The sequence below is a fragment of the Engraulis encrasicolus genome, chromosome 11, assembly GCF_034702125.1.
Source record: "Engraulis encrasicolus isolate BLACKSEA-1 chromosome 11, IST_EnEncr_1.0, whole genome shotgun sequence".
In the NCBI taxonomy this organism is placed as follows: domain Eukaryota; kingdom Metazoa; phylum Chordata; class Actinopteri; order Clupeiformes; family Engraulidae; genus Engraulis; species Engraulis encrasicolus.
The window spans coordinates 51,837,618-51,849,963 of NC_085867.1; the positions used below are offsets into that span (position 1 = coordinate 51,837,618).

The window sequence follows — 12,346 nt, forward strand, 5'->3', positions numbered from 1 at the left end:
TGCGAGAGGCTGGGGGTGGCCAGTGAAGTGCCGTGGGGGGGGAAGGGTGGCACGAGGGCAGCTGATACCCAAAAGCCCTGAGGAGAGGAGGAGAAGGGGGTGGGGGAAGCATAATCAGAACAACATACCTGAATACGAAAGTGCCTGGATAAGACGTTTTTCTATATAGGGCAAATTAAGTCAATGGCAAAGACACTATGGGGGCTGCAACGCCTTCAACCACAACCTCTTCAAAAGCCCTGGGCCAGAGAGCGCCATATTTCTCTTGGTGGAGGATGGGGAGAGTTCGAACCCTAGGCTAAAAAAAACATAATGGGGGATGAGTGACCACAGAGATAATTGGGAAAAACCATCACACAGAAAGCAAGGTCGATGAATTGACCATTGGAGGAACATCTTTCAGGACCTGACTTAAAAATAAAAACATGAGCACACAGACTGAACAAAAATGAAGTGGGGAAGTTCTTTTTTGTTTCTCTACATGGTACGTTTGTAAAGGGGCGATGGAGGGGTGGGACTGGGACAAGTGTGTGTCTGTGGGCAGGGTGTAGGTGGGTGGATGTACACATGGAGGAGGTGACGGTGAGTGTAATGGGGGAGGGGGAGAGGGAGAGGTGACGGATGTCTTGCGTGCCGCCTGTCTTCAGGACTCCTCGTTGCCAGAGTCGTCCTCGTCGTCGAAGCAGTCAGCGCCCATCTCGCCTCCCATGCCGCCACCCTCGGCCTCCTCGTCCTCCTCATCCTCCTCCTGGATGTCGTCATCGTAGAGGTCGTCGTAGAGCAGGTCGGAGCTGCTGTCGTGGGAAGGCACTTTGGTCTGGATGCAGTACTCGGCCAGCGTGGTGGGCACTTTCACGCCGTCGCGCTCCGCCTCCGCCTTGGTGGACACCACCTGCTTCCTGTTTCAAAGTAAAAGAGTTGTGACACAAGTTTAAAGCGCGCGCATCCAAATGCCAGGAGAAAATTGCCACAGACAAATAGAAATATTGCCACAGGACCAAATTGCCACAGACAAATAGAACAATTTAAAAGGCCTCTTCATCCAGGATTTTTTTTGCTCCCACTTTTTTCCTGGGGTCAATGGACCTTTCCTCAGAAATAGGGAAGGGTCCACTGACCCAAAACATCACAAAAAAGTGGGAGCAAAAAATCCTGGTTGAAGTTGAAGTGACATTTTCATTTCTTAAATAAAAAACATGAAACTCAAATTTTCAGACACTGAAATCAGTTAAAGCTTGCACATCCAAGTGTTTCATATGAGACCAAATTAATACAGACAAGTGAAATGAAAAAGTCTACTGGAGAAGGGATCACAGAGGTAGACACACCACATTGCACATGTTTATTCTATTTTGCTAAATACTCTGTGGATGGACACTAGCAAAGTAACAAAACTCTTTGGCATGTTCCATTCATATACTAACACCTTTCCAAAGCAATTTTAAACTGAGGAAAACAAATCAAGTTACCATCAGTAGCAAGGCCAATATTTCAACCTTGTCAATTTACGTTCAGCATTTTTGTGTGATCTCATTTCAGAGTGGTTTCAGGAATTTCAAAAGCAGGTAAGATCGCATTTCTATTGAATGAACACAGACCAGTAGGGCCGGATTAATACACAGGCTAGATACGGATGCAGCCTAGGGGGCCCCACCTGCCAGGAGGGCCCTGACTGGCCAAAAGTGAAAAAAAGTGTAGAATTGTGACAAGATGCAATGTTTAAAAATCATCTGTCATGTTGAGTACATTTGGTAGGCATGTTATCTTTCATTTCTAGTTTGTAATTATGATACAGTATATGTAAATTTGGCCCAAAATTTGCCCCATAGCAACTTGTAGCCCAGGGGCCCCAGCTCATCTTAATCCAGCCCTGCAGACCAGTTTTTAAAATGACTCACAACCATTTGTACCCATACAATCTTTTTAAGGCATGGAGTGCAGCCATACAAATTTCTGTGATAGCAATTTGAAGGACTTCAGAATTGGTTAAATAACCCTCTAGTAGTGTGTTTTATCATTGTCAGCTGATGATTAAAATACAGTCCAATTCATCCATAACAGTACTTCTACTTCATACATCTTAAAATATCAATTCACCTCTTCATTGTGTATATTGTTTGTTAACTTGGTTTTTAGAATAGAATAATCATGGTCCCTAATATTAGAAACACACCAGTTCCACCCCTCTTACAACATTAATTGCAAATGGGGCAAAATATCATTTCTCCTCCAAAACTAACCTCAACTATAATCTTAGATATTCCCAGTGACTTACAGGAAAGCTATTTTTTGGTCTTTATCACTAAACTAAACAGTTTGAGAGAGAGACAGGAAACGTTTGAGATAGAGAGAAGGGGAAGGGTCGGAAAAGGACCCGGGTGGAATCGAACTTGGTTCGGCCGTGTAGTAGATGAGTGACCTAGCATTAAGCCACAGTAGGGCATGTGTTACCTTTTTGTACAGAGTTTGAATGTTAACATAAAAATAAATGTCCATATCAAAGGGACAGTTTACCATATTAATTGACGGTGGGAAAAAAAAATATCAAAATGTATATTCTGCGCATGGGCAGCTACCTGATGATCTCTGCGTACTCCTTGTCTTTGCCCTTGCTGTCTATCCATTTGCGGAACATGACCGAGGCATCCACATTGGCTGGAGAGAAGGTGTTGGGCTCATTCAGCAGAGAGATCACGCTGAGAAGGATGGTTCTAGAACAACACACAAACACAGGGGGAATGGGTTACTGTGCATTCATACCAGAGGTGACCAAGAGCGATGGAAATCATTATTTCTCTATGAAGAGTCACCAATTTGGGCGACCAAAGCAAATTTGCCAGGTAAGGAATTGAGCTACCAGCACAAAAAAGTGAAAACAATTACTATGACATGGTTTGGTAAAAGCAATTGGAATGTGCACATTTTGGAACGCACCAGCCAAAACCACTCTGTGATGAGCAAAATAAAACAACCCCATATGATGTCGGGAGCAAATAAAGAAAATGCAAAGTTTCTTTAATGACAATGCAACTTGTTCAATACGGTCGCTTTCAGTCTGAATGTATGGAGAAAAATAGAACTCAATTATTCAACTCAAGGGAAGGTGTAAAATCGGATTTTTCCAGTAATGGTGCAGTATCGCTCCAAGGCCTGTATTGTTTTTTTGGGTTTTTTATTTTTTACCTTGGGCCAAAATACTACCACATTGAATGAACAGTATTTCAACAATAAATGTTACAACAAACAATAAACATGTGAATTTGGATTTGGACTGATGTATCTAAACACAACAGACCAAGCAGACAGCAGTGTGCCCCCTTGCCCCCTTTACATGAAGTACTACACTGTGTACAATAGCACACTTCATCTGTGGCGTCTTGAGTTGCTCCAAAAACTGTCAATTAAAGTGTCACATTACAAAGAGAACTACATTAAATTTACATACAACGTCAGCCAGGCCTTTCACAAGCCAAATCCTTCACATCTTAAATGTAAACAAAAAAAAAAATCCCATCCCTCAATCTCACAAAATTCTCTACCATTTCAAGGATGCTTATGAAGTTCATCTCTGTCCTTTATAAAGGCGGCCATTCTAAAATGAAGCTGCATCTGTCGAGGGCACCTTCCCCAGTGGCAGGCAGTTAGGGTTACACTGTTCTAAATAGCCTGGGGATATCAACTGACGTCCTGCTCTCTCAGTCTATTCCCTTGCCTTGCCTTGCCATGCCATCCAAAACTACCTCGCCCCTCCATCTTAGCCTCTTCTCTGCGTAATCAACTAACTCATAGATGAGGCCAAGGCAAGCATACACCATCACAGGTTAGGAAAGATTAGCACGACAAGACGACAAGGAAGACTTCAAGGAAACCTTGCAAGTTCAAGCAGAGAGGGTCGATACCATATATAAACCCTTGAATAAAAGCTCTAGGTATATTCCAAGAGCATGGTTAAGTGATCAACCTGGCTAGGTAAACATACAGAAATCCTGTAAACCTTCTCATAGACAGCCTGCAGGTGTCGTTTTAGTGAAGATAATGAGGCATCCAGGTTCTTCTATTGGCTGATTTACTGCTACTCCCAGGTGAACGTCATCTGGTTTGCCTCTTGGAAGAGCCCTCTGATATTTGGGAGCTAGCCAACGACCCACCTAGACCCTGTTGACTCAGTGTGATCGTTACTGATCTGATCGGTCTCGGTACCTGACATTCTGTGTAGGGTTCCACCTCTCAGAGGGCAGCTCTCCGCTCTGGGGGTCGTCCACGGGTGGATGGAGGATGGAGATGCACACATCACCATTCTGCAGCCAAGACACAAGACCATAAACATCTTTAGCACTTTGGACTGTGCACATTTATTTTCAATGTGATGTACAGTGGGAGGGATACGATTGTACAGCCTTTAAAATTTCTTGCATTTGAATTTAAATTGGTCAGTAAATGTGGTCTGATCTTCACCAGAATTGCATACATGAGCAAACAGTGTCCGTTTTATCTAATACCCCCCAAAATAGCATGTTAACATATTGTATTGACCATAAGATGTAAATATTCACAGGACAGCAGGGAATATGTAAGTACACCCTTGCATTCAATAAGTGTTGACCATCCTAGCTGCAAAGACCTTAACCAGACATTTCTTGCAGTTGCACATCAGATGGGGAAATAATCAGGATGAATCTTGTCTCCTTCTTCCGTTCAAGTGAGTGCATTGTTCCACTGATGATAGCAAACTGACAAGGCACCATATAATACAGCTCCAGGCCTTTTTATTAGAATACCATTAAAAAGTTGATTTATTTCCATAATTCCATCAATAATGTTAAACTGTCATGGATTGTAGATTCATGGCCCAGTTTTTTAACTATTCCAATCATTATTTTTTTTCTTTTTATATACGTTGGCCTTCCAGCTCAAAAAACCCATGAATTGGGGAATTCGCATTATTAGAATATTGTTATAAAATCACATTTTTCTTCATCAAAATTCGGGTCACATTATATCAGTTGAAATTTGGTACTTTCTACATAACATGCAATGGTCAATACTTGGTTAGGACATTCTCTGTCTTCATAATGACCATGATGCGTTTAACATTGAAGTCAATGGAAAAACAGTGCATGGCAGTTATGGAAGCCCAGATATCCTTGATGCTTAGCTGTCAGCTGTTCTTGTTTGTTGACCTGGTACCCCACACTTCACTCTTCAATATACCCTGTAGATTTCCATGCCACGTTTTGGCGCTAACTCACCAGTTTAATTCTAAATAACCAGAAATGAATCCCCATTGAAAATGAATGGGGTTTAATTTCTGTTGAGTTAGAATTAAACTGGTGAGTTAACACCAAAACGTGGCATGGAAATCTTCGGGTATATTGAAGAGGGAAGTGTGGGACACCAGGTCAGCTATACAAAAACAGCTGACGGCAAAGCATCAAGGATATCTGGCCTTCCATTACTCCCATGCACTGTTTCTGCCATTGACTTCAATGTTAAACGCATCATGGCCGTTATTATTAATAATATTAAGACAGAGAGAGTCCTAACCAAGTATTGAACATTGCATGTTGTGTAGAAAGTACCAAAGTTCAACTGATTTGATGTGCACTGATGTGAAACAAATTTTGATGAAGAAAATTGTGATTTTATTACAATATTCTAATGATGTGAATTCCCCAATTCATGATTTTTTTTAGCTGGAAGACCAAAATGTGTAAAAATAAACAATTTAATGATTGGAATAGTTAGAAAACTGGGCAATGAATCTACAATCCAGGACAGTTTAACATTATTGATTGAATTATGGAAATAAATCAACTTTTTCATGGTATTCTAATAAAAAGGCCTGGAGCTGTATGCTCAGGCTACCATACTTAAAGGAGAAGTCCAGTTTTTTGAACATTAAGGCCATTTTCTGAGTGGTCTGCAATGTTTTAGAGTCCCCCTCACCGTTTATTTCATGTTTGCTGCAGTCTCTGTTATTTGGCTGATTTGGATTTGATCTCAACCAGCTTTAGAATGGCCGTCTATGAGCACCTGCAACTCTGTTCTTAAAATCACCTTAAACATTTGTTTTCGAAAGTCTACAGCTCACAAATTGGTTAGGGGTGTCCACTAGCAGTCCCTAGCAAGTTTCAAGGCGAAATATGCCTTCTGTCATGTTTTATTTGCCATTTTGTGAAAGAAAGTGAAAGTGAAAGTGAAACTTAGTTTACAAATTGCTACATAAAACGCACATAAAACACCACAGATGCCATATTTCGCTACAAAATTTGTTAAGGAACACCAGTGAATACTGCTGAACACTTGCTGAGTTGCATATTCTTGAAAACAAATGTTAAAGGTGATTTTAAGAACAGAGTTGCAGGTGCCCATAGACGGCCATTCTAAAGCTGGCTGAGATCAAATCCAAATCAGCCAAATAACAGAGACTGCAGCAAACATGAAATAAACGGTGAGGGGGACTCTAAAACATTGCAGACCACTCAGAAAATGGCCTTAATGTTCAAAAAACTGGACTTCTCCTTTAAAAGTGGTGAGGGTGTGGTTTTCCAATTTTCATCCAAACATAACTGTGTGTTCTCCTAAATAATTCACATACCTGTAGTATACATAGTATTTAGTAGCAATTCAGTGAAGCATATAAATGCTTTTTTGCAAACCTCAAAGGCGCGCAACATTTTTTTTTGGTCAGAAACCCCATTCTTTCTTTTTGGCAGAATGAACCCCATTTTGTTATTTTTTGTCCATTTTGCAGATATGTAAACAGAGATAGAGGCGTGTTCAAGTGATTTCTGTAAGTCTTCAGCTGACCCTAGGGGTGGGCGATATGGCAAAAATCATATCACGATTTTTTAACATAAAATCTCGATCGAGATTTTTTTATGATGATCTTCCATCTAAAAATTACAAACAACAAAAGCAAAAAACAAAAACAGGTGTTTTATATACTTGCAATTTGTAATTAGCAATTAATTAAGCAAACACACTGATGACACTCTCAAAGGGCACAATTCAAATACAATAATGTAAAGAATAAAAGTTAAGACAACAACACTAAGTAAGTAGACATCACTCTGATACTGATAGTAAACATCCTCACTGCAAGACTTCGGCAGATTCGAGATTCGAGATGATCTTGTACTCAATTTCACGATTGAATACAGTCATATCGCCCACCCCTAGCTGACTCTATATGGTTATTTTTAACCTCATTAAGGACTCTGTGCTAGGTCCTTGTATTACTTTTTGCAGGATGATCACCACTATCCTCCACTACCACCATGCTACCGTATGCGTCAGTTATACAGTATGTTATACAGTGTCATGTTTGTTTTGTATGAGTGGAGATCCCTTGTTTGCACAACAAATACACCTTTGGGTACAAATAAAAGCAATCCAATCTAATCTTAATTTAATATGCTGGTGGGCTATCTTGTGCATGCTCAATCCAGGCAGCAATGCAGCTCAGTCATGCATTCATTTTTTTTCTTCCTAAACTGAAAGCTCACCTCATAGATATTTGGGTGCCACATCTTGGTGAGAAAGCGGAACGTAGGCGGGGAGTAGGGGTAATCGATGGGGAATTTGATGTGGGCCTGAGAGAGAGAGAGAGAGAGAGAGAGAGAGAGAGAGAGAGAGAGAGAGAGAGAGAGAGAGAGAGAGAGAGACAGAGAGAGAGAGAGAGAGAGAGAGAGAGAGAGACAGAGAGATTAGATGAATAAGTCAGCAAGCATTCTCTAATGAAAAGTAACAAAGTCATGAGAGGACATTTTGGAAGTCAGAGTCAGTCCCTACGCAGCACTGAAAGACATCATGTCCACAAGGTTAAATATGGCAGCATTCGTTTTTGTAATATGTCGCAGTAGGCACACTTGCTGCATTCTGTTTGACACTTGTTCATGAGCTCTCAAGCCTGAGTAACCATTAAACGTTTCTACCTTAACCAGGTGAAGGCATATAGAACATTTCTGCTGTGAGTACCGACCAACTTAGTGCAGCTAAACCAGAGGAGGATAGGAAGAACTACGTAAGTTCTACCTGATCACAACACATTTACCTCAAGCAAATGTGTTTCTGTCACGTGCGAAATGACATGGTGTTCTTTTTATGCTGCGCCAATGTGTGCCATATTTAGGTTTTTTTTATGAAATAACTCAAAATAAATACACCTTGAAACAGAGTGACTGGTCAAATTGTATGGGGAAACACCAACAGAGGAATGAAATGGCCAATCTGGGAGTGGCAGGCTTCTGCTTTTAACGTGATATCATTATCAAACCCTCCAAACATGGAGGACAACCCATGGGGGGTAATTCCAAGAACATAGTTAAGTGATAAACCTGCGTAAGCTATCCTATACATGGGTTCTCAATTTTCGTTTTCCGCTGGCTGCGCGACCCTGGCTGCGCAAATTACTCAACCTTTGATTGTTGGAAATCGCTGTCCGTCAAGAAATAAGCTCACGTGGTTGGCTGACAGTGTCTTGCTTCTCCTCACAACACCGTGTTTATATTAAAAAAAACCATGTATACATGGGTTCGCTGTGTTTGTAAACACGATGTCGCGAGGAGGGGCAAGACACTGGCAGCCAATCATGTGAGCTAATTTTCTGACCGACAGCGGTTTCCAACAATCAGAGGTTGTGCGCAGTTAGTTTCGCGCAGTCAGGAAAAAACAAAATGTAGAACCCATGTATTGGAGTTGACAAATCTGCTGATAGCCCACATGTGTCATTTTGTTAAGATAATGAGGACTCCAAGCTCTTCTATTAGATGATTGACCACATCAAGGTTAACTTCACCTGGTTTACTACTTAGCCATGTTCATGGAATACCTCTGTTTACACACATTAACCCACCACAAGATTATAAAACAGAGGGATTCCGTTAGCAAGGAGTTCCCCTATTATCCATTAAGTAGACTAGTTGTCCTAAATGCAATCCGCTTTGAACTAAATGAGATGGGCAAGATAAATTACATGAGTAGGACTGTAACGGTACACCCAACTCATGTTTCAGTTTGTATCCCCATTTGTGACCTACTGTTGGATACACCCCACGATTCTTTACATCTTTTTTAATTAATTAATGAGCTTTTCCCACATCATAACCAACACTATAAAATAAAATTATATATAAAAACCATGATAGTTTATAGGTAGAATAGGGTACAAGAGTCTACTAGTAATTACAAAACGGTATAAAAGATGATGATTTGACGCTTGGAAGCACTCACATCATATGATGTGGTAGTTTTCTGGACTGAAGGGTAACAGAACTTTGAAATTGCGCATCACAATACTGCCTTCTTGCACAGCGATATCATGACTCTGCATGACTTCCCTGCATACTTAATCCTGTTATTTATCCACCCGGAAGTTGCGTGTATGACTGACATGACTTCAGAGATTGCAGTGGTACCTCACACTCACAGACAGTATTAGACCCTAGCTAATGTCCTTCTCATTTTTAACACACACACACACACACACACACACACACACACACACACACACACACACACACACACACACACACACACACACACACACACACACACACACACACACACACACACACACACACATACACAGCTTTTATATGTCATAGCTAAAAATAGTGGTCAGGAGTTTAAGGATGGCACCATCAGTAGGGGAAAAGATCCATTAAGAGATTACGAGGAGGTGGTGGGGAATACAGGAGGCATAAAAGAGAGAAAGAAGAGGAAAGAATGGAGGAATATGAGAGAAAGAAAAAATGTGTGGCAGGAACATGACAAGAGAGAAAAAAGTAGTCAATAGTCCTCAGTCTGTGTTAACACAAGATGTAATAAACATGCTGGTGTCAGGTACAAATTCTGTAGACAAGTTTGTGCAAAAGGGCTTTTTTTTGTTTAAGCCATTTTGCACAAATTGTTGCCAACAGAATTTGTACCCTGACGCCAAAAAAAGTCTGACTTCAGTCCCATTCTTGTCCTACCTCAGCAATTACCACAGACCAAGTAGCATTGGGGTGAACGTGTGAAATCATTGGAGCAGTGCGAGTATTACGTTTACCCATGCATCTGTGTGTCCGAGAGAATGAAAGAAAAGCTGTCCACAGATTGGTGGTCTATGTATGAGAAACACTGCACTCTTGAGTGTAATTCTCTTGACTGTAAGCCTTCTTCAGCATGCTGCTTTTCTACAAGAAATGTACGGATCTGCTCACTCGCACCGGAAGACCTTGTAAAAACAGTGAGGTCCTTTTTTGAAAAAGACTGGAACACCATACCTTGCCCTCACCCTCACCTTAAAGTAACCCCCTTCATACAGTGTGCTGGGGGGGCCAAAGATAGCAACCTCCCAGTTGTAGAGGTCGGACTCCTCCACCAGAGTGATGCGGAAGCCCTCCACCGGCTCCTCCTGGAGGGATTTCAGCTCCAGCATCAAGGCCTTCTGAGAGCTGGGCATCTGCTGGTGTGCCATGACAATCTTTCGGCCTGTCTCAGTTGCTGCTAAATATAGGAGAAAGGAAGAGGGCAAATGGGGATATTATATATTGTTATTTAAAAACGGTGTAGAATGTAATTAGTGTCTTTGCAAACTCAATATCAAAATCATATCGATAAATGATATCGGCAACAAAAAAAATAGAGAAAATATATTTTTTTTCTGTTTAATATCGTTGCTATTCTGAATACAATACCAGGCAATTGCAGTTGTGCTCATTTTAATTGGAAAAATTCTACTTTAACCAAGCTGTTGACTATGAGTACATATTATAATGGAATTATACTAAATTGCACACTCGGCATAGAAGGCATGTAGGCCTAATAAGGATCTACTGACCTGTAAGTTCGCAGATGGCAACTACTTGATACGACACCCCTCTTTGGATTGACAGAGATTACTGATCGAAAAGCAATGAAATTGAAGGGGAGTTTTGTCGCTGAAATGACCCCCGGCGTTTGTTTTCAGTTCACGGTCAAACAGAGTATTTACTTTCAGCCAAAGCAAACGTCAACTGGGGTTTATTCAGCTAGCTCACAGATATCTACACCGATCCCCGGAGCAATTGATGAACTTCAAAATCACGTTCAATATAATATTAAATTCTACAGGTATCAAACTAAATATGTGGCCTCTTCAAACCCGGTGCCACAAAAATAACTAAATAAAATGGATTCAGCTTGTACGTCGCTAGCCACCTATCTAGCTATTGACGTTAGCTCTCTGAGAAAGCAATAGTTAGCTAGCTGGCAGGGAGGTGTCTTTACAACAAATTGTTCCAGGCGGTTAGGAATTATGTTTGAAGCTACTGGTATATATACGTTAAGTCAATAAACAATTAACTACTGTTAATAAAACATAGCTTTCGCTGTCATCTTTGCGTCTCTCTGATTCGTCCTCGTTTCGCCGTCTGCACAGCTGATCCAGTGGTTGTTTACATTTGTTTAGCTATCTGACTCTAGCAGCTCCCTTCTTCAAACGTCCATTATCAGTCTGCTTTCAGATTATGTTTTCTGTGCAAAATATGAAACTTCTAAAGCTAAGTCTTCTATGACTATTTGTCGAAAGCCTTGAAACGTATATTTACTGCCTCAATAACTACGAATGTTGAATTCGTAGCTACATTGACGGAATACAGTCACCGACTCTCTTTATGCCTTCAACCAAATCGCCCTATCGATGCTTCCGGTTATCCTTTTGCCTGTCTGCTTGCGCTTGCGCGTTTTTTGCGTAGCCACGTTTGTGCAGGGCAGCATGTGGACCACCGTACTTTCTGGAATTGCCTTGCCCCACCAGATTGTAAAAGATTTAATTGATAGGGCCAACTCTCTCCATAATACTTCAGATTGTTTTTTAAATAATTCGTTTTTTAGTAATGCATTTTTATACTATGAAAATCAGATCTTTTTAATTATTCAGTTCTTCTGAAGGGAGCCCCCTTACTCACATTTGGTATATTTGAAGGATTGGGCCAAGTATGCCCCAAAGAGGTCTCTGGTATTGAAGTTGTGACAAACTATACATATTTGGGAACTGTAATAGATGACAAATTAACTTGGAGCTGTAACACCGATACTATTTACAAAAAGGGAATGCAGAGACTGTACTTCATGCGAAAGCCAAGGCAATTTAAAGTGGATAGGGATGCTGGGTGTTTTTTTTTCCATCATTCTATTGTTTTGAGCATTTTATGTGTCTGTTCTGTGGCCTGATACTTCTCCCTGTCTGTTGTAAATAAAAATAAGCTTCATAAGATAATCAACATGGCCAGCAAGATTGCTTGCCAGCCACTAAATAGCATGGCCATGACTGTTGAAGCAAGGATGGTAAAGAAGGCAAATACTATGTGAGGATCTC

The 12,346-nt window shown here is 40.9% G+C and overlaps 1 protein-coding gene across 2 annotated transcripts; it reads right to left on the reverse strand.

Annotated features, from left to right (window-relative positions):
• Positions 1-439: 439 nt before the first annotated feature.
• On the reverse strand, positions 440-11,672 carry ube2r2 (ubiquitin-conjugating enzyme E2R 2). Of its 2 annotated transcripts, none has more exons than XM_063210937.1 (6): positions 10,829-11,672; positions 10,289-10,491; positions 7,509-7,595; positions 4,201-4,298; positions 2,577-2,711; positions 440-899 (listed from the first exon to the last, which is right to left on the reverse strand). In XM_063210937.1, the coding sequence occupies exons 2-6, from the start codon at positions 10,463-10,465 to the stop codon at positions 644-646; spliced, it is 753 nt and encodes a 250-aa protein (XP_063067007.1). In that variant the 5' UTR covers positions 10,466-10,491; positions 10,829-11,672; the 3' UTR covers positions 440-643. The 2 variants fall into 2 exon arrangements, with proteins under 2 accessions (XP_063067007.1, XP_063067006.1); XM_063210936.1 differs by having other exon boundaries at positions 10,289-10,494.
• Positions 11,673-12,346: the final 674 nt, after the last annotated feature.

Bases quoted from the DNA above. Each gene is read 5' to 3' on its own strand.
- ube2r2 (XM_063210937.1), bottom strand. From the start codon at position 10,465: ATGGCACACCAGCAGATGCCCAGCTCTCAGAAGGCCTTGATGCTGGAG. The intron at 7,596-10,288 runs GTGAGGGTGAGG...TCTCTCTCTCAG, and splicing joins ATGAAGGGGGTTACTTTAAG to GCCCACATCAAATTCCCCAT. The intron at 2,712-4,200 runs GTACCGAGACCG...GTGTTGTTCTAG, and splicing joins AACCCTACACAGAATGTCAG to AACCATCCTTCTCAGCGTGA.